The sequence below is a fragment of the Lissotriton vulgaris genome, chromosome 2_2 (assembly GCF_964263255.1).
Source record: "Lissotriton vulgaris chromosome 2_2, aLisVul1.2, whole genome shotgun sequence".
NCBI classification, from domain to species: domain Eukaryota; kingdom Metazoa; phylum Chordata; class Amphibia; order Caudata; family Salamandridae; genus Lissotriton; species Lissotriton vulgaris.
In genome coordinates, this window is record NC_141688.1 from 320,348,968 (window position 1) to 320,376,714 (window position 27,747).

General features: G+C 48.8%; 1 protein-coding gene across 3 annotated transcripts in view; it reads left to right on the top strand.

Moving 5' to 3' along the window:
• The window catches only part of LOC147729385 (uncharacterized), a 387,516-nt gene that overhangs the window by 323,921 nt on the left and 35,848 nt on the right, over window positions 1-27,747 (top strand). For all 3 annotated transcript variants that reach the window (XM_086959688.1, XM_086959690.1, XM_086959691.1), the window contains exons 6-8: window positions 9,842-9,900; window positions 9,984-10,157; window positions 25,684-25,905. In XM_086959688.1, coding sequence (XP_086815814.1) covers window positions 9,842-9,900; window positions 9,984-10,157; window positions 25,684-25,905 — 455 coding nt within the window. The remainder of the gene's footprint in view (window positions 1-9,841; window positions 9,901-9,983; window positions 10,158-25,683; window positions 25,906-27,747) is intronic.

The window sequence follows — 27,747 nt, forward strand, 5'->3', positions numbered from 1 at the left end:
CCCCAGGAACGCCCGCACCTCCGTTTGGGTGGAGGGGGCCTCCCAGGCCACGATCGCATCGATCTTGGGTTGGAGGGGAGCTACAAGGCCGCTGCCGACCTGGTGCCCCAGGTAGACCACGGACCCTTGTCCGATTTGGCACTTACTGGCCTTAATGGTGGACCCGCCCTCTGTAGGGCTAACAAGACCTCCCGGAGATGGAGGAGATGTTCGGACCAGTGGGAGCTGAACACCGCAATATCGTCCAGATATGCGGCGCTGAATTCTTCCAACCCAGCCAGTACCTGGTTCACCAGTCTCTGGAAGGTGGCGGGGGCGTTTTTTATGCCGAAGGGCATCACCCGGAAATGGTAGTGACCATCCAGGGTGGAAAAGGCGGATCTCTCTCGGGCCCCTTCGGTCAGGGCGATCTGCCAGTATCCACTGGTCAGGTCGAAGGTGCTGAGGTATCGAGCAGACCCTAGGCGGTCAATGAGCTCGTCTGCTCGGGGAATGGGGTGAGCGTTGGTTCTGGTGATGGCGTTGAGCCCTCGGTAGTCCACACAGAATCTCAGCTCGGGGACAGCGCCAGGGGCCGCGGCCTTGGGAACCAGCACCACGGGGCTGGCCCATGGACTGTCGGAGGCTTCGACCACTCCCAGGGCCAGCATCTTGGAGACTTCGGCTTTGATGCAGGCTCGCACTCGGTCGGGAACGCGGTAGGCCCTCTGCCGTACCGGAGGGCTGTCCCCGGTGTCCACATCGTGGACGCACCAACTGGAGACTCCGGGGACGAGGGAGAAAAGGTCAGAGAAATGTCCCAATAACTGGCGACAGTCCTCACGCTGCTCGGGGGTGAGGGAGGGGGCGAGGCGCACTCCCTCTACGGAGCCGTCTTTCTCCTTCGCACACAAGAGATCGGGAAGAGGATCCGTCTCTTCTTCTGCCCCATCGTCAGTGGCGAGGAGTAAACTCAACTCGGACCGCACAAAGTGGGGTTTCAGGCGGTTCACATGAAGAACCCGTAAGGGGTTCCTCGGGGACTGGATGTCAACGAGTTAGGTAACCTGGCTTTTTCGTTCCACCACCTTGAAGGGACCTGTCCACTTGTCCTGCAGGGCACAGGGTTCCACAGGGGCCATCACCCAGACCTGCTGTCCGGGTTGAAACTCGACCAGAGTGGCATTCTGGTCATGCCACCTTTTCATTTCCTCTTGACTGGCCTCGAGGTTTGCCTCGGCCAGCTCTCGGAACTTCCGAGTTTGGTTGCAAAGAGCCAGAATGTATCGAATTACATCTGGTAGGGGTTCCAAGGACACCGTCTCCCACCCTTTCTTGACCAGACTGAGAGGTCCTCGGACTAGGTGCCCGTAGAGCAGCTCGAAGGGGCTGAACCCTAGGGACTTCTGGGGGACGTCGTGGTACGCAAACAGGAGGCAGGGGACAGGGGAGGAGGACGTCCCACTTGCGTCTCAGGGATTCCTCGAGGCCCATGATCATCCCCTTGAGGGTGCGGTTGAACCGCTCGACCAGGCCGTTACCTTGGGGGTGGTACGGGGTGGTGAACTTGTACGTCACCCCGCACTGTTGCCAGAGAGACTTCATGTACTTGGAGATGAAGTTCGTTCCTCTGTCGCTCACTACTTCTCGTGGGAACCCCACCCGGGAGAAGATCCCCATGAGGGCCCACCCCACCACGGCGGCTGTCACTGTTCGGAGGGGGATGGCCTCGGGGTATCGGGTGGCGTGGTCCACCAGGACCAAAATGAACCGGTGTCCTAAGGACGTTCGGGGGTCAAGAGGCCCCACAATATCGATTCCTACCCGTTCAAAGGGGGTACTGACCACAGGGAAGGGTTGGAGAGGAGCCTTGCGTTGCCCTCCGCTCTTCCCGCTGGGCTGACACGTGGGACAGGATCTGCAGTGGGCCTCCACATCAGAGCGCATGTGTGGCCAGTAGAAATGGGTGACCAACCGGTGGCCCAAGTGTCCCGCCAAGGGCACATCGTGGGCCAGGTTCAGGAGGAATCCGCGGAAACGTAGGGGTACCACCAGCACTCGGGCTGACCCTAGTTCGGCGGACTTCTGTTCACTATATAGCAGGCCATTTTCCCAATAGACGTGGTGGGAGCCGGACTGGTCACCGGCGGCCTGGGCGGCGGCCTGCTGCCGCGGCCCCACTAGAGAGGGACAAGAAGTCTGCTCCAGGCAGAACTCCTCTCGGGAGGGCCCCCTCTTGGCGCCACTGGGCCAACGCAGGGAGATCGTCCATGCTCAGGGCTGGCTCACCAGCTTGGTCCAAGGGACCGGAGTCGGGGTCGCTGCTTTCACCGGGAAAGAGGTCAAGGCCTTCCGTCAGCCCTCTACCCTCTGGTTCGGCGGGAACGGGGCGAGGTATTTCGGTCGTCACCTCCTCGGGGTGGCCACCCGGGCCACCATGGATCGGGTGGTCACGCAGGCCCACTCGGGAGGCCCACCATCTCGAGGTGAGTCTTGCGCTCTACTTGCTTCCAGGGCGGGCTCTCTAGATCGTTGCCGAGGAGACAGACTACGGGCATGTCGGTGCGGACTGCAACTCGTAACTCCCCGGAGACGCCCTCCCACTCGAATGGGACCTGAGCTATTTTACAGGTGCGGACAGAGTTGTCTGCGGAGATCACTCTGCAGGAGGCACGGGATACGATCTGGTCTGGGGTGACTAGGTGTTCTTTTACGGCAGTGATTCTGACCCCGGTATCTCGGAGAGCTCCTATGCGGAACCCGTTGACAGTCACCTGCTGTCGGTATTTCTCGGTGTTATCTGGTAGGAAGGTACCGGGGACCATTTCTCTATCCCCCAGGGAAACTAAGGTCATGGCTGCTGGTTCCCACCCCTCGGGGTCCTTCACCTCCTCTTCTTCTTCTAGGGCTACGTTGCCGAGGTGGCGCGCAGGGGGACCTGCAGCAGGGCGCTTCTTGAGCAGGGGGCAGTTGGCATAGTGCCCTGTCTGATTACATCGGTAGCAGGCTGTGGTGATTCAGGGTCCTGATCTAACGGGAGGGAATCCGGCCTTGGCGACCGGCGGGGGAGTCCCTGTCTGGTTCCTAGGGGGACTGCGGGGAGGCCCTGCCTGGGAACTCCTCTGTCTATTCTGATTCCCTGCGCCTCTTTGACGGGAAGATCCTTGTTTGTTGCGGTTATAGTCCCCCACGGGCCCGCGGGGGACTCGGGTGTTCACCCACTGATCAGCCTCGACAGCCAACTTCCGGGGGTCGGCCAACTTGCTATCCAGGAGGTGCTGTCTCAGTTCTACAAAGCAATTGTTGGATAGGTGTTCATAGGCGATGAGGTCTACAAGTCCTTCGAAGGTGGAAACCTTGCTGCCCTTGATCCACCCTTCCAAGGCCCAGCTGTAGAAATTCACATATTCTACCCATGTGGTGCCGGGGATCTTTTTGCAGTCTTGAAATCTCTGCCGGTACATCTCTGGGGTGAGCCCATAGCGAGCCATGAGGGCGTCCTTCATATGGGTGTAGGAGTTCATGACGGGGGAGGGCAGATCCAGCAGGGTGTCTCTTCCCTCGCTGAGGAAGCGGCCCCACAATCCGGCCCTCCAATCCTTCTCAGGTACTCGGTGGGCGGTCATGGCGACCTCGTAAGCTTTGAACCACTGCTGGATATCGGCATTCTTATAGTATTCCTTTACTACATCCTTGGGGATGTGTACCTTCGGTTCGACCGAGGGTCCAGGGTCTCTGTTCCCCGGGGGTCAGGTCTCTTCGTTTCGGGCTATAATTTCGAGCTCTTTCAAGCTGCGCTCGTGCTCGAGTTGGAGTTTCTTCCCTTCGTGCTCCCGCTGGAGCTTCTTTTCTTCCAGCTCCCGCTGGAGCCTCTTTTCTTCCAGCTCCCGCTGGAGCTTCTTTTCTTCCAGTTCCCCTTGCAGCCGTAATTGCTCTACGGCTAGTTTCTTTTCCACCAGCTTTAGTTCTCCTTCGATTTTAATTTGGGCTAGTTCTAGCTCGTGGTTTCGGTTGCGCTCTCGGTCTGCCATTTCTTCTATTGACAGACCTCTCTCCGTGCTGGTATTTCGTGGCAGGGATTCGGATCCCTCTTCCCTCGGGCCATCAGTTTCAGTCGGCGGCTCTCCCTCTTCCACATTTCCTTCTGTCGCGGGGAGGGGGGCCCCGGCTTCTACCCAGGCCGTCAGGGCTTTCTGGAAGTCATCTTTGGTGCTCAATCCAGTGGTAGCGATGCAGAAATCTTTACAGAATTGTTTTAATTCCTTGTGTGTATAATCTTCCAGTTTTTCTTTCTGAAATGCGGTTTTCTCGCTGGTTCCGGTGAGACTCATGGTTGCCCTTGTTCGGGAGGTGTGTCAGTCGCTTTACTGTACAATTCTAGACGTAGGCTCTTATCCCGTCGCTTGCCACCAATGTTAGAAGGGGCGATCCCAGAGGCCAGGTTATGTCTACCCGACTCCTCCGTGACCCACCTCTCCCACTAATAATGCTGAGCCTTATGAGAGATCTCCACCGGGGAAGACCTCAGGTAGCGAATCGTACACACGAGGACCACACCACACTTACGAACAGACACCACAACGTGGGTTTCGTTATCAACTTTTTTATAATCACATAAAAAGTATTATCACTCTTGGATACAATGATCGAGGGATCGCAGAAAGTCTCAGGTCTTTAGGGATGGGGTAGCAGGACAGTCTTAGTATCGTAGGCCAGTACGGAGCGTACCCTGTGCACAGCTCTCAATCCTCGAGCCGGGGGGATACGGAAGATGGTAGCCGCACTGGTGGTCCTACTCACTTGCAGGTGTTTCAACTCGGGTTGGTAGCATCGATAGTCCAGCCGGACTAGAGAGTTCCTTGAGCCATGACGACGTCAGCAGGGCTCGCTCTGGAGGAAGTTCTGGGGGAGCCGCAACCACGTCAGCAGGGCTCAGTAGGTTCGGTAGAGGTCTTCAAGATTCAAGCTCGAGCCGCGACGAGGTCAGCAGGGCTCCGATGGTTCAAGTTCAAGTTCAAGTTCAAGAATTTATATAGCGCACTACTCACCCAGAGGGTCTCAAGGCGCTTGGGGAGGGGGTTCATTATTTATCGAATAGCCAGGTTTTAAGTTCTTTTCTGAAGGACATGTGGTTCTGTGTAAGGCGGAGGTGAGTGGGGAGTGAGTTCCAGGTCCAGTTCCAAGAACGAGCCGCGATAGCGTCAGCAGGGCTCAAAGAGTTCACGAGGTTCAGTTCAGCAGTGATCAGATCAGCAGGGCTTCCTTGTCCAAGATACAACTGCCGCTAGTTCAGGGACGGGCCTTGATATAGTCCAGTGGCCCTTTGATGTCCGGACCCTCACAGGCGGAGGTCCGAGGCTTTGGGGGCGGCCCGTGGGTGAGGTCCGGCGGTTGGTCCTTTGATCCCTTTGAGGATGCGTCCGGGAATTCCCAGACGCCCAGCAGGTCTGGAGCCAGCACTCGGGGAGGCCAGAGGTTCAATCGAAACTGGCCCCCAGGGGAAGGCCAGAGGTGTGACAGAAACCAGTCTCTCAGGGGAGGCCGGAGGTGTCACCGAAACTCCTTGTCTTAGCTCACTAGGGTAGCCCTCACCCTCTCAACGGGGGCTGGTGCGTCTGGAGCCTACGCTGCGCTGGGGCTGGAGTCATGCTAGGCCCACGGAGTCAGGGATCTCGGGAAGGGAAAATGGCTGCCGGGGGGGCTTATGGGGCCTTGCGGGTTCAGGGCGCGCGGGTTGGGAAGGTGGCCGGGGACAGGTCAATGCGGGTTGTGGGTGTTTGGTCGGACATGGCCAGGGCAGCTAGGGGTTTCTAGGTATGGAGCTGGGCTAACGGGGAGCCTTGTCGCAGGGGGGGGGACCATGCCACGAGGCCAGGTCCAACAGTGTCTCTGTGTGTGTCTGTGTGTGTGTGTGTCTGTCTGTATGTGTGTGTGTCTCTGTGTCTCTGTGTGTTTCTTGTGCTTGTTAGTGTGTGTATCTGTCTGTGTGTGTGTCTCTTTGTCTGTGTGTGTGCCTCTGTGTCTTTGTGTCCGTGTGTGTGTCTATGTGTGTGTGTGTCTCTGTGTGTGAGTCTCTGTATGTGTGTTTCTGTGTCTGTATGTGTCTCTGTGTCTTTGTGTCTTTGTGTCTGTGTGTGTGTGTGTCTGTGTGTGTGTGTGTTTCTGTGCCTGTGTGTGTCTGTCTGTGTGTCTCTGTATCTCTGTGTCTGTCTGTGTGTGTCTCTGTGTCTGTGTGTGTCTGGGTGTCTGTGTGTCTGTGTCTTTGAGTCTCTGTGTCTGTGTGTGTGTCTGTGTGTGTGTCTGTCTGTGTGTCTCTGTGTGTGTCTCTGTGTGTGTCTGTGTGTCTCTGTGTCTGTGTGCCTGTGTGTGTGTCTGTCTCTGTGTCTGTGTGTGTGTGTGTGTGTGTGTATGTGTTTGTTTGTGTGTATGTGTGTCTGTGTGTGTGTGTCATGTGTGCGTGTCTGTGTGTGTGTGTCTGTGTGTGTGTGTGTGTCTCTGTGTGTGCCTCTGTGTCTGTGTGTGTGTGTGTGTGTGTGTGTGTGTCTGTCTGTGTGTGTGTCTGTGACTGAAGCCTGAGGATCACTACTACCTGCCTATTCGCAGGTCCCTTTCCCATCTCCAGCTTTACCCAAGGAACGTCCAGTGCCTCCACTTTGTTTTTTGTAAATAAAGAATCTGTCCCATTAAGCAATAAACTCTATAACCAGGAAGAGTTATTAGCTGACCGATGAAATATCACCCAAGCATTTGTTGTGTCTTTCAATTAAAATAAACCTTATCAAACCTCACTGGGTGTACCTAGACATACAAGAGGCTTGGACCAACCCTGCAGATTTTTACATGGGAGGATAAACTGGCCTCTGGTCCAGACCCCACATTGGCAAGCATCTGCGTGCACCTCTTATGGTGATGTGGGGCCCTTCCACCAGATCACTGAGGGCCCAAGTAACTACAACCCCTTGCTGTCTGGCTCTCTAGTCCTTTAGACCTGCCAAGGGACAGACACACAGCCCAGTGAATGCCCCTGGGGACCTGCCTGAAATATGGGATGTTCTCCCTAACTGCTGTCCACTGAAGATGTTAGGTGGTTTGCTAGAGTCAGGGTACATGGAACCCTTTGCGCATGCCTCTTGTCAGGGAGCCCTAACCATGGGCTCAACAGCAGTGAAAGGGGTACCCAGGATAATGTAAAGCCCTGCAGTGGGCTAGCCGCGGTGCCCACACTGCATGTAAGATCCCGTCACCTTTGTATGTACTCAAGAGGCAGGCACTGTTTCTGACCGGTTCCTGCACAAAGAGCCCGATTTACAGAACTAACTTAATACAAAATCCTAAACTTGCTACTTTTGGTATTCACGGTAGGCATTTAGTAGTAGTAAAGTTAGGATTTTGTCTTAAGTCTGTCTTAAGTCTGTCTTAAGTCTATCTTAAGTCTGTCTTAAGTCTTTCTTAAGTCTGTCTTAAGTCTGTCTAAAGTCTATCCTAAGTTTATCTTAAGTCTGTCTTAAGTGAAGTCTGTCTTAAGTTTGTCTTAAGTTTGTCTTAAGACTGTCTTAAGATTCTTAAGTTTGTCTTAAGTATGTCTTAAGTCTGTCTTAAGTGAAACTTAAGACAAAATCCTAACTTTACTACTACTAAATGCCTTCTGTGAATACCAAAATAGTAGGACAGACTTGAGACAGGCTTAACTTAAGACAGACTTAAAACAGACTTAAGACAGTCTTAAGACAAACTTAAGACATCCTTAACTTAAGACATACTTGAGACAAACTTAGGACAGATTGAAGACAGACTTAAGACAGACTTAAGACAGACTTAAAACAAACTTAAGACAGACTTAAGACAAACTTAATACAGACTTAAGACAGACTTAAGACAAACTTAAGACAAACATAGGACAGTTTTAAGACAGACTTAAGGCAGACTTAAGACAGACTTAAGACAAAATCCTAACTTTACTACTACTAAATGCCATCTGTGAATGCCAAAAGTAGTAAGTTTAGGATTCCGTCTTAAGTTAGTTCTGTGAATCAGGCCCCAAGTCTGGGATGGCGTGGAGGGGTCCTGCTTAATATTCTAGTTTGAGCCCTCTGACTTCCAAACTCTGCCAGCGGTCACTCTGTCTGACACGTCAAGCTCCATCCAACCAATGAGAGCATTCCTCCTGTCTTTTAATCTGCTCACAACATGAATTAATCGCTCCTCCAGGGCTAATTAACGCCTTACACAGGGTGGTATTGTTTGATCTGGAGATAAATGTACTGAGAAATGATTATGTTAGTGAGGAGGGGGCTCCCTTGGAGGTAGGAAGGGGTGGGCATCCCCCCAAAATCAGCAGATGCCTTGTTGACTACACTGTGGTTCTCCCACCTCATTGAGAGACATGGGAACCCCCAGGCTTCTGGCAGGAAACCTCACTATACCCACACTCGGAACCTCTTACCGTGGTCCCAATGGCACAGGACCACCCGCTGTGCAGCGTTGGAAGGCCTGTTTCTGATGTTGGTTTCCACTGTTTGGTGCAAGAAATGTTCCTTGCAAGCACTATGCACTTGAATGAAACTCCATGCACTTCAAGGACACCTATTTATTTGTCTTAGAATTAAACCCCCTGCTTTAGGGGTTTGTTTCTGAAAAGCCCAAAAAATGCTGTCCTGGCTGTCCTGAGATGGTGACTCGGCCTCTATTGCGATTTCACCGAAACTCCTTGCGTTGTGTTTGTTGAGAGTCGCAGTTTCGGCCACAGTTCCCAAAGAGAGCGACAAAGCATGTTTCGGTATGGCAGCCAGCATCTTCTGGGCCGGTTGAGGCTGTGCCGCCTTCACCACAGCTAATTAGAGACCACCCCGTGCCTTTAACGAGGCCCTCAACAAGCAACTCATAGAATTACAGAACTCACATTCATAAGGCAATATAATCTAGAATACTAAATATGAAATCAGCATCTATTATTTACTATGACGAAAAATAAATGAAATTCCTGTTATTTTCTACACATGCAACATTTTTAAAACTTCATCTGAAAGTGTCAAGTGCCTGAACTTCTTTGTGAAAAGGTAGCTCAAATTGTTCTTTTCACCAATGAATTATAGATGAAAATCAGGACAGTACATTAGAGAATCTGAGGTTTTAATTTATAAGCAATCTACAGATCACGTGTCAGACAGTCTATAATGTTAAATCAGGTCGACATATGTTTCGGTCTACTCCCAGGTGATCTTCTTCAGGACATGGTGAATGAGCTTCTATGAATTTCAGTGTTGCAGATATATTTCAGTCTTAAATTACATGCTCCAGATGTGTCTAATTTGATCCTGCCTGTTTTAAATTGATTAAAGAGATCTGCATTATAATCCATATTCTGCTCTGAGTAGACTGCTTTGCATTATCTGCATCCCTTTTCTGATCTACAAAGCCTGGGACATGCTTCAAAGTCAGCCCTTTTGAGGTGTATCAGTTTCTCCAGGAATGTTGATCACACTGAACCACTCTGCTACTAAATAGTGCAAATTCCTAACTGTGGTCATTAAAAATTAATTTGCACCATTATCTGCACAATGTTTTGAAATGAGTTAAGAGGGGCGCTATTGCTCTAGTGATCTTGAGAGTAGTGCAGCCCTGAAGCTGTGATCCAAAGTGTCTGATATTTTTGGGGTCACATACTCATTCTGGTTGCTGTGACCTCACAGTGGGAGGTGTCAGAAATCAGATTTGCATTTATAAGAATGGCTTTATAAATCTGTCTTTAAACATGTGTTGAGGGTTACAATAAACATGTGATCCCCCCTGTTGACAGTTGTGGTTTATTGGACCAACATTCCTTATCTGACCAATGAACTGACCCCAACTTTTGTTTCCACAGCCCCATGTACAGCAACATTTCATCCTGGACTGAAGAGGACTTCCGCTGGCAGGTGACAAGTAAGGAGCGTAGACTCTGCTTTCTTAAGGTGCATGTAGCAGACACACTGATTGGCCCCTGAATAGTTCCTTCTATTCCACAGAACATCTGGACACGTTTGGGGGGACACTCACCAGTGAGGCCCTTAAACTCTATCCCCTGAGTGACTTCTGCAAGCAGCCGATGGAAGAGCGATGCATCGAGAAAGCCTACACGACCATGGTGTCAGACCTGAGGGCCACGTGCCCCAACACAGACCTGGCCGGGCGAGCAGCAGGTGAGGGCACACTGGCAGGGCTGGCACTTCTGGCTGGACCAAGTGTCATGTGCATCTAGCTGGCATCAGTCTGGAGTGCCATACTCAGAAGAAAACACTGATCTCGCATGAGGCCCGAGTGACTGCCAGTGGCTGAGACTTTTGTAAGCATTCAGCCATCACCTTTATAGGCTACACGCTTCCTGCCACCCATACATACACATGCACACACAACCAGGGACACACACGTCTAAATAAATCAGCAATCAAGAGCTATATGTATCAAAAAAGAGTTTTGCGATTCTCAAATATTGATTTTTAGGGAATTGCAATTCGAGAATCACAAAATGCAATGTATGTAGAGTTCGCTAATTGAGATTCGCAAATAAGGAATACCTTCCGTTTCATTCCTATGGGCTAGGAGGCCCATAGGAAAGAATGGGAAGACATTCTCAATTTGCGATTGCCAATTAGAGAATCACAAATTGAGAATGCAATTTCAAGGTTGCAAGGGTGTCAATAGGACACCCAGTTGCACCCCTGAAATATGCATGTGTACACATTTTGCGCACATACATGCCCTAAGGGTATGTATGTGCGACATATGGCACTTTAAACAAAATTTAAAAAGTGCTTTTTCTTCCGAAGAAAACAGCAAATTACAACCAACATGAAGTTGGTGGCAATTTGCAATTCCTTAAGGCCAAACAGCAAATTTCTGGTGCTTTCAGAATTGCATTTAAGAAATCGCAATTTGCAATTCCTTAATTGCATTTGCACAATAGAGAATCACAAATTTTGCGATTCTCTATTTTGCGATGGCCTTTTGAGATAATACATCCCAAAAGGCTTTTTCCCATTCGCAAACGTTTGCAAACGGGAAAAGGGTTTGATACACATGGCCCCAAGTCTCGCTCTTTTCCCGTAAATGCTCCGAGCATTTGGCACTCTTTACCTTGTGACCTTCGATGCAACCCCTCCTTCCCTAACTTCAAAAGAAACCTGAAACAACTTCTCCTCAACAAATATTTTAACTCCTAGATTATTGACCTGCATTAATTATCCCGTACACAGATCTAGTCCCGACGACCATAGGCCGTTTATCTGTTTTATGCTGTATATTAGAACCCCTCGAATTGCTTCTCCTGTTTTTGGTACTGCTTTTATTTTCTTTGCTATTTCATATTTTCTGTTTTGAATTCTGGCCCCGTTTGTGTTCACATGTCTGTTTTACTGTATGTCTGGTCACGATTTTGTAAAGCGCTCTGATACCTTCGGGTCCAGCAAGCGCTATATAAAACATATAAATAAATAATAAATACACATACATGCACACTTTCCCTTACAGAAACACCCGCTCATACACACACACACAGACACTCCCTCTGCCTTACACATGCAAACACACACTCTCTCTGACAGACACACTCTCTGTCCTACACATACGCCCTGTCTTTTTCATACACACATACATTCACAATTTGTAGAGAGCTGCTTTCAAACAGACTGAGTCCCTCCCTATGGAAGAAGGTAATACTGTCCGTCTCAGAACCCAGACTTTTGTATTGCAATGCTATAATCACTCAGATTATTACTAATCTGGACTCGCTTGCAGTTGTCCTCATTACTGCTAAACACAGATATTCTTTCCATGCACAAAATCCTAGAATGTTGTTCATAGTCATCGAGTTTGATCTCTTGGGTATGCAGTCCACCAAAGTCATAAACAGCTCTCCGCGATGCCTCTGCACAACTGTGGCTGACCCATGAGTCAGGGTGGAGATTGCAGCTACGACTATTGACCAAAACTGTTCTATCAAATTATTTTTGAAGAAAGGAAATCTCCAATTACATTGGATGACTGCTGGAAACAAACTCCCTTAATCTGTGATTTAGATGAGTTGAGGACCACAAACAGGCATTATGATAAAACTATTTTTAAAACAATACCCTCCCCCTTCAAATCGCTGCTTGTCACTGCACGAAAGAACTCCTTGCAGTTGTGGGACCGGCCAGCAGTCCAGGATTCTATTCGAGAGTCTGTGATCTCTCTGGTCAGCAGTTTTTGAAATTCTTTGATCATAAAATCAGATCATTTCAACTCTTGTTGCAACATCGCATTCTCTATCTCCCTTAGTAGCCTGTGGCTGCCGCCATCGCTGCCGCTGAGAGTCAAGTTGTTGTGAACTGTTGAGGTCTGATCCTGTCGTTCCTCCACACAACCTCCCTGAGAAGCCTGTGGCTGCCGCCATCGCTGTAACCAGGAGTCACGAGGTAAAGTGCTCAAGGATCCCCACAGTCTCACCCTGAGAAGCCTGTGGCTGCCGCCATCACTGTAACCAGGAGTCACGTGGTAAAGTGCTGAAGGATCCCCACCCTCCCATCCTGGGAAGCCTGTGGCTGCCGCCATCGCTACCAGCAAGAGTTACGAGATAAAGTGCTCAAGGATCCCCACCCTCCCATCCTGAGAAGCCTGTGGCTGCCGCCATCACTGTAACCAGGAGTCACGTGGTAAAGTGCTGAAGGATCCCCACCCTCCCATCCTGAGAAGCCTGTGGCTGCCGCCATCGCTACCAGCAAGAGTTACGAGATAAAGTGTTCAAGGATCCCCACCCTCCCATCCTGAGAAGCCTGTGGGTGCCACCATCGCTACCACCAAGAGTCACGAGGTAAAGTGCTCAAGGATCCCCAACCTCCCACCCTAAGAAGCCTGTGGCTGCCGCCATCGCTACCACCAAGAATCAAGTGGTAAAGTGCCCAAGGATCCCCACCCTCCCACCCTGAGAAGCCTGTGGCTGCCGCCATCACTGTAACCAGGAGTCACGTGGTAAAGTGCTCAAGGATCCCCACCCTCCCACCCAGAGAAGCCTGTGGGTGCCGCCATCACTGTAACCAGGAGTCACGTGGTAAAGTGCTCAAGGATCCCCACCCTCCCACCCTGAGAAGCCTGTGGGTGCCGCCATCACTGTAACCAGGAGTCACGTGGTAAAGTGCTGAAGGATCCCCCCCCTCCCCCCTGAGAAGCCTGTGGGTGCCGCCATCACTGTAACCAGGAGTCACGTGGTAAAGTGCTCAAGGATCCCCACCCCCTCCATCCTGAGAAGCCTGTGGCTGCCGCCATCACTGTAACCAGGAGTCACGTGGTAAAGTGCTGAAGGATCCCCACCCTCCCATCCTGAGAAGCCTGTGGCTGCCGCCATCGCTACCAGCAAGAGTTACGAGATAAAGTGCTCAAGGATCCCCACCCTCCCATCCTGAGAAGCCTGTGGCTGCCGCCATCACTGTAACCAGGAGTCACATGGTAAAGTGCTGAAGGATCCCCACCCTCCCACCCTGAGAAGCCTGTGGCTGCCGCCATCACTGTAACCAGGAGTCACGTGGTAAAGTGCTGAAGGATCCCCACCCTCCCATCCTGAGAAGCCTGTGGCTGCCGCCATCGCTGTATCTGAGAGTCAAGTAGTAAAGTGCTCAAGAATCCCCACCCTCCCATTCTGAGAAGCCTGCGGCTGCCGCCATCGCTACCACCAAGAGTCACGAGGTAAAGTGCTCAAGGATTCCCACCCTCCCATCCTGAGAAGCCTGTGGGTGCCGCCATCACTGTAACCAGGAGTCACGTGGTAAAGTGCTGAAGGATCCCCACCCTCCCATCCTGAGAAGCCTATAGCTGCCGCCATTGCTGGATCTGAGAGTCAAGTAGTAAAGTGCTCAAGGATCCCCACCCTCCCATCCTGAGAAGCCTGTGGGTGCCGCCATCGCTACCACCAAGAGTCACGTGGTAAAGTGCTCAAGGATCCCCACCCTCCCACCCTGAGAAGCTTTTGGCTGCCGCCATCGCTACCACTAGGAGTCACAAGGTAAAATGCTCAAGGATCCCTACCCTCCCACCCTGAGAAGCTTTTGGCTGCCGCCATCGCTACCACCAAGAGTCACGAGGTAAAGTGCTCAATGATTCCCACCCTCCCATCCTGAGAAGCCTGTGGGTGCCACCATCGCTGTATCTCAGAGTCACGTGGTAAAGTGCTCAAGGATCCCCCAGTCCCATCCTGAGAAGCCTGTGGCTGCCGCCACCACTACCACCGAGTCACATGGTAAAGTGTTCAAGGATCCCCACCCTCCCATCCTGAGAAGCCTGTGGGTGCCGCCATCGCTACCACCAAGAATCACGAGGTAAAGTGCTCAAGGATCCCCACCCTCCCACCCTAAGAAGCTTGTGGCTGCCGCCATCGCTACCACCAAGAATCACGAGGTAAAGTGCTCAAGGATCCCCACCCTCCCACCCTGAGAAGCCTGTGGGTGCCGCCATCGCTGTATCTCTGAGTCACGTGGTAAAGTGCCCAAGGATCCCCACCCTCCCACCCTGAGAAGCCTGTGGCTGCCACCATCACTGTAACCAGGAGTCACGTGGTAAAGTGCTCAAGGATCCCCCAGTCCCATCCTGAGAAGCCTGTGGCTGCCGCCATCGCTGTATCTGAGAGTCACTAGGTAAAGTGCTCAAGGATCCCCACAGTCTCTCCCTGAGAAGCCTGTGGCTGCCGCTACCACTACCACCAAGAGTCACGAGGTAAAGTGCTCGAGGATCTCCCAGTCCCATCCTGAGAAGCCTGTGGCTGCCGCTACCACTACCACCAAGAGTCACGAGGTAAAGTGCTCAAGGATCCCCCAGTCCCACCCTGAGAAGCCTGTGGCTGCCGCCACCGCTACGGTCGGGGTTGGGCCTGCTGCCATCGCCACCACTGAGAGTTGCGTGCTGAAGTGGTTGTTCTTGGCCCAGTCGGCAGAGCCCCAGTAGGATGGATCCTGGAACATCAGTCAAACAAGCTCAGCCCCACGATTGAGGACCACTGGCCCCTACTTCCATCGTATGCCCTCACGCTATGATTGGCCAATGCATGCTTGGATGAATGAATGAATATTCAAGCCTTGTGTGCAGTGAAATATCTCCTTCAGGGGCCCTGGGCATGCACCCTTAAGCATGTTGCAGGAGCTGTGAAACCCCTGTCTACACATCTGTATGCACAGTCTACGTGTACATTGTATGTCAGAAGGAGACAAGGGCTCCTTCAGTACATTCCAATATTAGTAATCAAGGTGCAAAAATACAGAAATGTCTTTTTTATTGGTAATCTATTTAGGAATAAGTTTATTTTGTGGGTCACGTATTACATCATAGTGACTGTATTGAAGAACGGTGCACGTAATTTATTGTTCAACAACATCCAATTGTATTGATGATATCCCTATGCATTTCGGGACATGGCCCTTCATCAGGGTATAATTCACAACCTGAAAGTAAAGGATTTCATATCAGGAAGGGGAGCTAGCTACCGCAATATTGAAACAACACTAAAAAATGAATGATCGAAGAGAAAGTTTAAATAGATGTCCAAACCAGTGGATTAATACTGAAATTAGTGTGTAAGTGTAGCTGGAAAAAAAAAATTAAAACCGACATAGTGACTTGTTGAACACTTGAAGGTAAAACAGAAGTATGAATATGAGAGTATACCAAAGTCTATGCGAGTTAATATGAAACCACGTGATGAAAAGGGTATTACCTTGTGATAGAAAAGACATAAATCAAAAGGGCAGTGAAGTCGTAGGACCCGTGAAGTCTAAACGATGTGTGAAGCACGAGAATCGCGTGCACATCACCCGTATACGTGAATAACTAAATGTAGACCCAAACCAGACTAACGAGTGGCGGGGACAGGTCGCATTGCATATAGCGTACCCGATTAAATAAACGCAAAGGAATTTCCCGTATTCAGGGCTTACCAGATGTCCTGCGTGGAAACACGCATAACTGGTCAAACTCGTAGGTCAGCGTTCCGTTAATGAACACGGAAGTAAATAAAGTTGAGTGAAACTGAGAACGGACCATAGCACGGAAGGGTAAACACACCGATAATATAAACCAAAAATAGTGAATCAAAGGTATACTGAGACAATGTATGTCCCAGGAAAAGTATAGCGAAAGTACATAAAATAAAGTAAATTAAACAAATTACTAATCACGAACGAATTCGTAAAGGGGTAAACGTGGTGAGCAGACACATGACGGCGGCCATCTTAGGAGAGTAATAAACACAAAGAATCAATCATCGTTAATATAATAACGAAAGAGGGAAATCATTGAGAAAGAAGTGAGAAAATGTACCAAAAATGGGGTGAGGAAAGTTGCAAAAAACTGTGAAAGTTAGATCAAAATACACAATGGTAGACTAAAATTACACATTGAACAAACCAGTGGGACAAAAACGACATAAGGTAATTCTGAAAGGTTAAAAGACAGAAAATTACTAGAGGATTATAAAAAAAAAAGAATGTGAAAGAAACAAGGAATACGATAAACAGAAAGAAAGATATCCGAGGATTATAAAAGAGTAAAGACAAAGTGAGAGAAATGAACGGGTACACGGAAACAGTGGTTAAAGGGTAAGCATATGGGTCCTAAAATGACAAGTATAGCAAAAACAATGATACATTGTATTGAGGATCAAAAAAGAATGTGTAGGGGGTTCAGGACAACCTAAATGGACATCTAAGATAGTACACTAGAAGAGAGATCAGGACGGAAAAAATAGTGGTAAACAAGAAAAGGTGGAACAGGGAATCAGAACAATCAAGGAATGGCTTACAGCAAGTAAGACAACAAGTTAATTAGAGAAAACAACTGTATTCAATCCTGTCATTAAGACCTCTGGGCTGGCAGGCATCAAGTCTCTTAATCGAAACCGTTTCTCTTTATAGGAGTCTTTTTTTGTTATCCATGCCTGGTCTCAACGGTACAATCTCCAAAACAAGGAACCGCAATTGACTCACGTTATGATGATGTGTGGAAAAGTGAGCAGCAAGTGGTGCTTTGGTGGTCTTGTTTCTAATGGTACTCTAATGTTCCGTCAAACGGACTTTAATTTTTCTTTCAGTTTTCCCTACGTAAGGTAATCCGCAGGGACATTTTAGTAGGTACACAACGTTCTTAGAATCACAGGTTGCATTGGTTGATAGTTTAATGACTTTTCCTGATGATGGGTGGGTGACAGTGTTCCCTTTGATGATGTTAATACAATGACTACAGTTAAGACAACGTTTAGTACCAGAGTAGGTGATGGAATAGTCTGTGGGTTCTGTCTCCAAAATATTCTTAATGTTTTTGGCTCTCTGGTAGGCGAACAGTGGTTTATGGTTGAAGAAACCCTGAAAGTCTGGTTCATAGCGAATCATGTCCCAATTTTTCAAAATGATGTTCTTGATAACAGTGCTTCTGGTGGAAAATTTGGATACGAAAACGGGTCTCTGGTCGCTGGTGACTTTACTGTGTAAGTCAAAAGGTCTTGGCGATTCTTAGCAGCAGCACGTGTTTTAGCAGTCTACAACGTGGATTCAGGGTATTTGCGATCTCTGTATCTTTGTAAAATCTTTTGTTGAGACAATTCATAAGCTTCTGGTTCAGAACAGATTCTTTTGGCTCTTAGCAAATGAGAATAGGGTAAATGAGTTTTCAATGAGGTTGGGTGACAGCTGGTGAAAAAAAGAGCATTATTCCTATCAGTGGCTTTAACAAATAGGTCAGTGGTGAGTTTATTGTCCTGTAGAGTAACCTGGACATCCAGAAACGGTAAACTGTTGGAGCTAATGGTGTGGGTAAATTGAATATGATCATCAAGATTATTGATGTACTTTAAAAATTCAGAAATTTCTTTAGGTTGCCCAATCCAAATTAGAAAAATGTCATCAATGTATCGCCACAGGGTCAAAATGTAGTTTGACCATTTATTGTTGCTCATGATGTGGTCCATTTCCATGCGATGCATAAAGAGGTTAGCGTAGCTGGGAGCTGCGCAATTGCCCATTGAAGTGCCAAGGAGCTGTAGATAGTAGTCATTGTTCCAAGAAAAATAACTGTGATACAGTGTAAATTGTATGAGTTCAAGTATCAGAACTTTCAGATCATCATCAATCGGGTGGTTCAGCAAAAAGATTCAATAGCGTCAATGCCCCTGTTATGTGGGATCGATGTGTATAAAGCACATACGTCAATGTTAACCAGGGTGTATAAAGTGTCAGGCTCCAAAATGACTTGTTGAAGTCGATTAAAAAAATCTGAAGTGTCGCGTAGATAGGTGGACATGTTCTTAACGACATTTTGGAGGTATAAATCAATGAACTTCCCTGTTGGTTCATGGATGGAATTTTTTGTCGAAACAATGGGGCGGATAGGTGGATGGTTCAGGTTTTTATGAATCTTGGGAAGCATGTGTATGCTAGGGCATTTCGGGTGGGATTGTGTCAGGTATTTGTGATCTTTATCGGTTATAGTTCCCATCATCGTAGCTTTATCCAAGATGATTTTGAGTATGGTAGAGAAAGACTCTGTAGGATCATGTGTTAATTTCATATACAGGTTGACATCATGAACATGGTCAGTCACACTTTTGTTGTAGTAATCACTGTCCATAACTACAAGTTCTCCCCCTTTATCTGCTTTGCAGCAAACAATGTTAGGATTACTTGCAATTTGGTTCAACGCTCTATATTCCCTGCGATTAAAGTTGTTTCGCTTGAGGTTTGGTTTTTTGAAACAATCTTTAATAGAGTTCATAGTGATAGTTTCATATGAATCGAATATTTTGTGGCTGACTGGAGCCAGAAATGTACCTTTGCTTTTCAACTCCTTACAGGTGTGACTCACTGGAGTACTGGTGGGTGGACAAACGTTAGTGAAAAAGTGACAGAGTCTCAAAGTGCGCATGAATTTGTATAGACTTACTTCCATTTCCAATTCGGAGGTATTGTATGTAGGGACGAACGAAATACCTCGTTCAAGAGTAGACAATTGTAAGTTTGTTAGCGTAGTTTTTGAGATGTTAATGACTAAGGTTTTTTGCTTCTGGTTGCCTGAGCTATTGGTGTGGTTTTTTCTTTTGCGGTTTCTGCTACGCCTTGTTCGACGATAATCGTTGGGCCTTTCTCTAAAAAAGAAACACCAGATGTTGAGGCGTTGGTTTTGGAAACATTTTCAGAGGGCTTAGGAGGTGCATTGTTTCTAGGTGATCTTCCATGGGGGGTGCTACACCTTTGTGAAGTGGAGCCATCGGTGGAACTCCCTTCATCTGAGGAAGGGTTGCTGTCTACGTTGGGCGTAAACCTCAGCCCAACTGTAGACTTCCCCCAGTTTGTAGTCCATGGTGTGCCTTAGGAAGTAGTACAGGAGACTCTTGCACTCCCCGTATTCTTGAGTTGAAATTTCTAGCCCCCACTGGCCGGAAGGGACTCATTCCCTGGCACCCAAAGGTACGATTATTATCGCATTGAGACTGACCTATTTGAATGTTTACCAAGGAGTGCCGCCATCCCCATACGACTTGTTGATACATTGTATGTCACACACAGGCTCCATGACCTTGACCAAACCTGACAATCTGTAGACAGTCGACAGTTCATCTTCTCAGTAGGTTTTCAGCCTATTTCTTTTTTCAGCCAATTAGAATACAAACCTTCAACAAGATGAATCAGGATTCTCATACATCATAAACTTTCATTTATTAGATAACTATATTTTAGAACTTCAGAAAAGTGTAGGTAAAGTGTAGTGTTTATTAGAATTCAACAAAATATCAATTTGTGACACTATTGTGATTTGTTGAGATTATACCCTGATTTTATTCAGGTCTCATGGTACCGCGTGTCCCTTCATTCACAGGTTCTTTAAGACACATGCAGCAGTGGTAGTACTGGTGTCCCGGGCATTTCCCACCTCCTCCCAGTTGATCATACAGACATGCATAAAATGCAAAACTGGGCTAATTATGCCCAAGCATGGGGCAAAAATAAGTTGTTTGCATATTTGTTTCGTGTTATTTACCCTGCTCTGTAAATTAGGCACAACCCCCTTGTAAGTGGCTGGCTCAAATGCACTTTGCTCTGAAGTGATTGGAAGTGATTTTGCAGCCGATTTTAAATCTAAATGTCCAGGCTAGTGATGCCTGATCGCGATAGTACTATGGCCTCCCACGCTACAAGGCGTTGAGAGAGAGACCACTCTTTCCCCTTAGCAAACTACTACTTGGCTCATTCTTTGGTCAAGTTTGCTCTTCATTCAGACCTTTATTCCCCATAAATGCTAACAGTAGCTGTTACCAGGGACGCAGGGACTTGACGCTATGCTTGACGGCCGTACTACCCTACTCAAATTAAAATCCTCAGGGAAGTACTGAGACGAACTGAAGAGTTGTTGCTTATTTTCAGAAGTTCAAGGGGCTGCCCAAAGACCTAAGAAAGGGTGGGATCTCATCCCATGACCAAGCAGCCATCACTGAAGAAGCGCAACCTGGTTTTGTTTGCCTTATTCCGTACAGCACTCTGATACCCCCAGGTCATGTACGCGCTTTATAAAACTCTCAATAAATACATAAATAAACCCCGTGCAGAATCACCTGCTCAAGCAGGTTGAATTGGTGCCAATGACCATCTCTTCCATGGTGCCAGCCTTCAATCTGAGGACCTTGGCATCCACTCTGCTGTCCACAACAGGCAGTCAAGCCCTGGGGCTTTGCTGTCTATCAGTGTTGATAATAAATTGGGGTTCATCTGCATATATCAAGCGGTGACCCTCAAGGACAGGATCCATGTTACAAAGAGGGCCAAATATGTAGGTAACGGCGTCGGGCAAAACTCTGCAGAATCTTGCTCTACAGAGGTCCGTGGATTGAATTCAGACTTATAAAGCAGCATAAAATCCCATGAGTGCGATTGGCCAGGAAAGAATCCGTCATTGGTGTAAAGTTAGTCAAGATGGCCGCAGCCGCCGCCATATTTGTTTTCAGAGGAATCACTCCTGCTTCCTACCAAGAGGGCGGCGCCACTCCACCACAAAGCAATTCATTTACAGATGTGACAAGGATTAGAGTAATGCTGGTATAAGTAAAGCCCTTTTCTCAAACTTAGATGAGTTAAATAGGTCTTTTTCCCGTTGAAGTTAAAAGCTTATCCTGATGCCTAAAATGTTCTAAAATCAAGTCATCAAGTTCTTTTCAAGTAACAAGTATTTTCTTTCTAATTTAAAGAGAAGCATCCAATCCCAAAGATGTTGTGATCTAGTTGAGAGGATTTCAACCCCTTCCTTTGTACTTAGCATTTCTGTCTGACTTTCCACACTTGTATAGTGCCTTTACCCCATGGGGGCTCTTGGCACTGCACTTTCCCACGTTCCTCATTCTGGATCTGTCAAGGGTGGAGATGAGCTGCATATTTCGCCCTGGATATTGGATTCAGATACCAGATAAGTCATTTGTCTGGGAGCGGGGGATGGTGTCCTCCGCCCCTGGAGTGATGGGGCCCTCCTGTCCCCTGGAGTGATGGGGCCCCTGCTCCCTAGAGTGATGGGGCCCCTGCCCCCTGGAGTGATGGGGCCCCCTGGAGTGATTGGGCCCCCCGGAGTGATGGGGCCCTGTCCCCTGGAGTAATGGGGGTCATCTGCCCCCTGTAGTGATGGGTCCCTCCTGCCACCTAGAGTGATGGGGCCCCCTGGAGTGATGGGGTCCTCTGCCTCCTGGAGTGATGGGGCCCTCCACCCCCTAGAGTGATGGTGCCCTGCCCCCTGGAGTGCTGGGGCCTCCACCCCCTTGAGTGATGGGGCCCTCCTGCCCCCATAGAGTGATGGGGCCCTCCTGCCCCCATAGAGTGATGGGGCCCCTGCCCCCTTGAGTGATGGGGCCCTCCTGCCCCCTAGAGTGATGGGGCCCCTGCCCCCTGGAGTGATGGGGCCCCCTGGAGTGATTGGGCCCCCCGGAGTGATGGGGCCCTGTCCCCTGGAGTGATGGGGGTCATCTGCCCCCTGTAGTGATGGGTCCCTCCTGCCACCTAGAGTGATGGGGCCCCCTGGAGTGATGGGGTCCTCTGCCTCCTGGAGTGATGGGGCCCTCCACCCCCTAGAGTGATGGTGCCCTGCCCCCTGGAGTGCTGGGGCCTCCACCCCCTTGAGTGATGGGGCCCTCCTGCCCCCTAGAGTGATGGGGCCCCTGCCCCCTGGAGTGATGGGGCCAGGGCCTTCCCGGGGCGGTCTTTGAAAGATACAACAGCTCAGTATTCACTCGGTCCTCTGGTAAGAGTTGTTTGTACAAATCACACATCAACCCAAAGCAGCGAGCGCCTGAGATCTGGCAGTACGCAGCCAATGACTGTACACGTGCAAGTCCTCCTCTACAACCCCGTTCCTCTGTGCCCCCCACTATAACCAGCCCCCACCAGTCCTGGTAATTCACTGTGCCCAACCAGCACCAGCCCATCTAGATAGAACTCTGTCATACTTAGCTTTGGTGCTTTCCCTGCTACTCAGCTGGTGTGGCTCTTGGAATGCCTGATGTCATAGTGAAATCCTGTGTGTCTGGCTTGTGTGGAGTGGCAGTTGATGGCAGGCAGGCTGAGTGGCAGGGAGGCCACTCCTGGTGGGGTTTATTTCTATTCATCTTAACTTATGTGCTAAACCTGAACTTGTAACTAAGCCTAATTAAACCAACGTGACATTTATACCTGGCTTATGGACTTCCTTTAATTACAACAGACTCCCTCTGGGGGCCTTGCTGCAACAACAACTGCATATTCCCTCCTGTAGAGATGGCTGCAGCATTGCCTCGCCCATGCCTGGTTATCCAGTATTTTCTGTGCTGCATATTCCCTCATGGAGAGCGGGCTGCAGCATTGCCTCGCCCATGCCTGGTTATCCAGTATTTTCTGTGCTGCATATTCCCTCATGGAGAGCGGGCTGCAGCATTGCCTCGCCCATGCTTGGTTATCCAGTATTTTCTGTGCTGCATATTCCCTCATGGAGAGCGTGCTGCAGCATTGCCTCGCCCATGCCTGGTTATCCAGTATTTTCTGTGCTGCATATTCCCTCATGGAGAGCGGGCTGCAGCCTTGCCTGTCCCTTGCCTGGTTATCCAGTATTTTCTGTGCTGCATATTCCCTCATGGAGAGCGGGCTGCAGCCTTGCCTGTCCCTTTCCTGGTTATCCAGTATTTTCTGTGCTGCATATTCCTTCCTGTAGAGATGGCTGCAGCCTTGCCTCGTCCATGCCTGGTTATCCAGTATTTTCTGTGCTGCATATTCCTTCCTGTAGAGATGGCTGCAGCCTTGCCTCGCCCATGCTTGGTTATCCAGTATTTTCTGTGCTGCATATTCCCTCATGGAGAGCGGGCTGCAGCATTGCCTCGCCCATGCTTGGTTATCCAGTATTTTCTGTGCTGCATATTCCCTCATGGAGAGCGGGCTGCAGCCTTGCCTGTCCCTTTCCTGGTTATCCAGTATTTTCTGTGCTGCATATTCCTTCCTGTAGAGATGGCTGCAGCCTTGCCTCGTCCATGCCTGGTTATCCAGTATTTTCTGTGCTGCATATTCCCTCATGTAGAGCGGGCTGCAGCATTGCCTCGCCCATGCCTGGTTATCCAGTATTTTCTGTGCTGCATATTCCCTCATGGAGAGCGGGCTGCAGCATTGCCTCGCCCATGCTTGGTTATCCAGTATTTTCTGTGCTGCATATTCCCTCATGGAGAGCGTGCTGCAGCATTGCCTCGCCCATGCCTGGTTATCCAGTATTTTCTGTGCTGCATATTCCCTCATGGAGAGCGGGCTGCAGCCTTGCCTGTCCCTTGCCTGGTTATCCAGTATTTTCTGTGCTGCATATTCCCTCATGGAGAGCGGGCTGCAGCCTTGCCTGTCCCTTTCCTGGTTATCCAGTATTTTCTGTGCTGCATATTCCTTCCTGTAGAGATGGCTGCAGCCTTGCCTCGTCCATGCCTGGTTATCCAGTATTTTCTGTGCTGCATATTCCTTCCTGTAGAGATGGCTGCAGCCTTGCCTCGCCCATGCTTGGTTATCCAGTATTTTCTGTGCTGCATATTCCCTCATGGAGAGCGGGCTGCAGCATTGCCTCGCCCATGCTTGGTTATCCAGTATTTTCTGTGCTGCATATTCCCTCATGGAGAGCGGGCTGCAGCCTTGCCTGTCCCTTTCCTGGTTATCCAGTATTTTCTGTGCTGCATATTCCTTCCTGTAGAGATGGCTGCAGCCTTGCCTCGTCCATGCCTGGTTATCCAGTATTTTCTGTGCTGCATATTCCCTCATGTAGAGCGGGCTGCAGCATTGCCTCGTCCATGCCTGGTTATCCAGTATTTTCTGTGCTGCATATTCCCTCATGTAGAGCGGGCTGCAGCATTGCCTGTCCCTTGCCTGGTTATCCAGTATTTTCTGTGCTGCATATTCCCTCATGGAGAGCGGGCTGCAGCATTGCCTCGCCCATGCTTGGTTATCCAGTATTTTCTGTGCTGCATATTCCCTCATGGAGAGCGGGCTGCAGCCTTGCCTGTCCCTTGCCTGGTTATCCAGTATTTTCTGTGCTGCATATTCCCTCATGGAGAGCGGGCTGCAGCCTTGCCTGTCCCTTGCCTGGTTATCCAGTATTTTCTGTGCTGCATATTCCCTCATGGAGAGCGGGCTGATGCCTTGCCTGTCCCTTGCTTGGTTATCCAGTATTTTCTGTGCTGCATATTCCCTCATGGAGAGCGGGCTGCAGCATTGCCTCGCCCATGCTTGGTTATCCAGTATTTTCTGTGCTGCATATTCCCTCATGGAGAGCGTGCTGCAGTAATGCCTCGCCCATGCCTGGTTATCCAGTATTTTCTGTGCTGCATATTCCCTCATGGAGAGCGGGCTGCAGCCTTGCCTGTCCCTTGCCTGGTTATCCAGTATTTTCTGTGCTGCATATTCCCTCATGGAGAGCGGGCTGCAGCCTTGCCTGTCCCTTTCCTGGTTATCCAGTATTTTCTGTGCTGCATATTCCCTCCTGTAGAGATGGCTGCAGCCTTGCCTCGCCCATGCCTGGTTATCCAGTATTTTCTGTGCTGCATATTCCTTCCTGTAGAGATGGCTGCAGCCTTGCCTCGTCCATGCCTGGTTATCCAGTATTTTCTGTGCTGCATATTCCCTCATGTAGAGCGTGCTGCAGCATTGCCTCGCCCATGCCTGGTTATCCAGTATTTTCAGTGCAATAGGTGCTTGGTCATGTCATAAGGGACACGTTGTGACCAGTTAGATGGTGTTCTACCAAGGTACTGAACTATACCTTGTACCTTGTTTCTCCATCTTCTCACTGTCTGTCACTCCAGGTTTCTGTCCAGTGTGTCTTGTGCATCTCTCTCTTCGTTTTCTTGTTGACTTTTATCTCAATGTTATTTTATTCCTAGTTCTTTCTATTTTCTCATTCTGTATTCTGACCCCTTTGTCCTTCCCATCCCCTCTCGCTCTCTCACTTTGCTTCTTTTCTCTTCCTTTTCCTTCCGTTCTTTCATTTTCTTTTCACTTTGTTCCCTTACCTTCCCTTTCCTCCCCTTTCCTTTACCCCTTTCTTCTCCCCTTTATCTTCCCTTGTCTGTCCTCCTCTCCATCCCATTCTATCTAAATTCATTTGTCTCTGATCGACTCTCTTGATTGTTGTGATTCTGCTGGTTTTAAGCCCTGACTTTGCTCATTGGTGCCGCTGTGCTGTTTTCAGCCACCTTATCCAGCCCAGTCTATCGCTACGTGGTGACGTACACTCCTTCACGCCCAGCACTCCCCTCGTCCATCCTGCCCTATGACAGCTGGTTTTCTTACCACATACTGGATGTCTTCGCTTTATATGGCAGCCTGAACCTCGCCCAGACTGTGACGACAGTGGCTGATCGCGACTTCGAGAGGCTTGTGAGAAAATACCTCGTCCATTTTGCCAAGAATGGTAAGTTCATGTTGACCCCAAGAATGTTTATTTCATGGTGATCCGAAGAACAGTGAATTCATATTGAACCCATGAATTATAGGTTTAAGTGACATCCAAGAATGATCATTTTCTAATGACCCAAGAATGGTAAATTCAAACTGAACCCAAGAATGGTAAGTTCATGTTGACCCCAAGAATGTTTATTTCATGGTGATCCGAAGAACAGTGAGTTCATATTGAACCCATGAATTATAGGTTTAAGGGAAATCCAAGAATGATAATTTCCTAATGACCCAAGAATGGTAAATTCAAACTGAACCCAAGAATGGTAAGTTCATGTTGACCCCAAGAATGTTTATTTCATGGTGATCCGAAGAACAGTGAGTTCATATTGAACCCATGAATTATAGGTTTAAGGGAAATCCAAGAATGATAATTTCCTAATGACCCAAGAATGGTAAATTCAAGCTGAACCCAAGAATGGTAAGTTCATGGGGACCCCAAGAATATTTGTTTCATGGTGACCCAAAGAATGGTGAGTTCATATTGAATTCATGAATTATAAGTTTATAGCATATCCGAGAATTATAATTTTCTGATGACCCAAGAATGATAAATTCAAGGCGATCCCAAGAATGGTCAATTTGTAGTGAACCCAGAAATGGCTTGTGGGAAAGTACCTTGCCCTCGTCACCAGTAAGTGTTTGCTCATGGAGAACCCAAGAATGGTAAATTGATGGTGACCGGTAGAATGGTAAGTTTGTGGTGGCCCCATGAATGGTCATTTCATGGTTAACATAAGAATGGTGAGGTCATACTGAGCACATGAACTATAGGTTTAGGATGACCCCAAGAATGATAAATTCATGGTGACTGGTAGAATGGTTGTTTCATGGTGAACCTCTGAATGTTGAGTCAATTTTGAACCCTGGTGGACCTCAGAATGGTGAGTCCATGATGAACCCAAGAATTCTAGGTCATGGTGAACCCAACAAAAGTCGCTTCATGGCGACTCGTAGAATGTTTTTTTCATGGTGAACCTCAGAATGGTGAGTCCATGGTGAACCCAAGAATTCTAGGTCATGGTAAACCCAATAAAAGTCGCTTCATGGCGACTCGTAGAATGTTTTTTTCATGGTGAACCTCAGAATGGTGAGTCCATGGTGAACCCAAGAATGGTAAGTTTTGGTGACCCGTAGAATGGCCGTTTCATGATGACCCCTATAATGGTAAATTCATGGTGACCGGTAGAATGGTCGTTTCATGGTGGACCTCAGAATGATGAGTCCATGATGAACCCAAGAATGATCATTTCATGGTGAACTTAAGGATGATGAGTTCATAATGAACCCAAGAATTACAGGTCATGGTGAACCTAAAGTCCATGATCAACCCGCGCTGAACCGCCCGTGTCGTAAATGGGCGAGTTTCTCACGAAACGAGTTCAACATAGCCCTGGCCCTATGTGGGTCCCCGGGGGGCACTGACATTGAACATTTTTGCCTCAATTTGGAGAGGCATATAACAGAAGCGTTGGATAGTGTGGCCCGATGCTACCTAATAAAATCCCGGGTAGGGCACAGAAGTCAGCGCCTTGGTTTAACTCTGATCTGCATCTGTCTAAAATAGAATGCAAGCGCGTCGAGAGGCAATGGAGAAAGGGTTTTTCAAGTCAAGCGAAATTGAAATATCTTGAAAAACGTAAAAAGTATCATGGGTTTATTAGACAGGCCAAGGCCGCCCACTACGTGGACAGAATAGGAGCAGCAGGAAACCACACCAAAGAACTGTTTAAGATCTACAAAGAGATCTCCTCCTTGGCAGCGTCTGCTGCTCCAATGGAGGGTTTGGTGAATTATG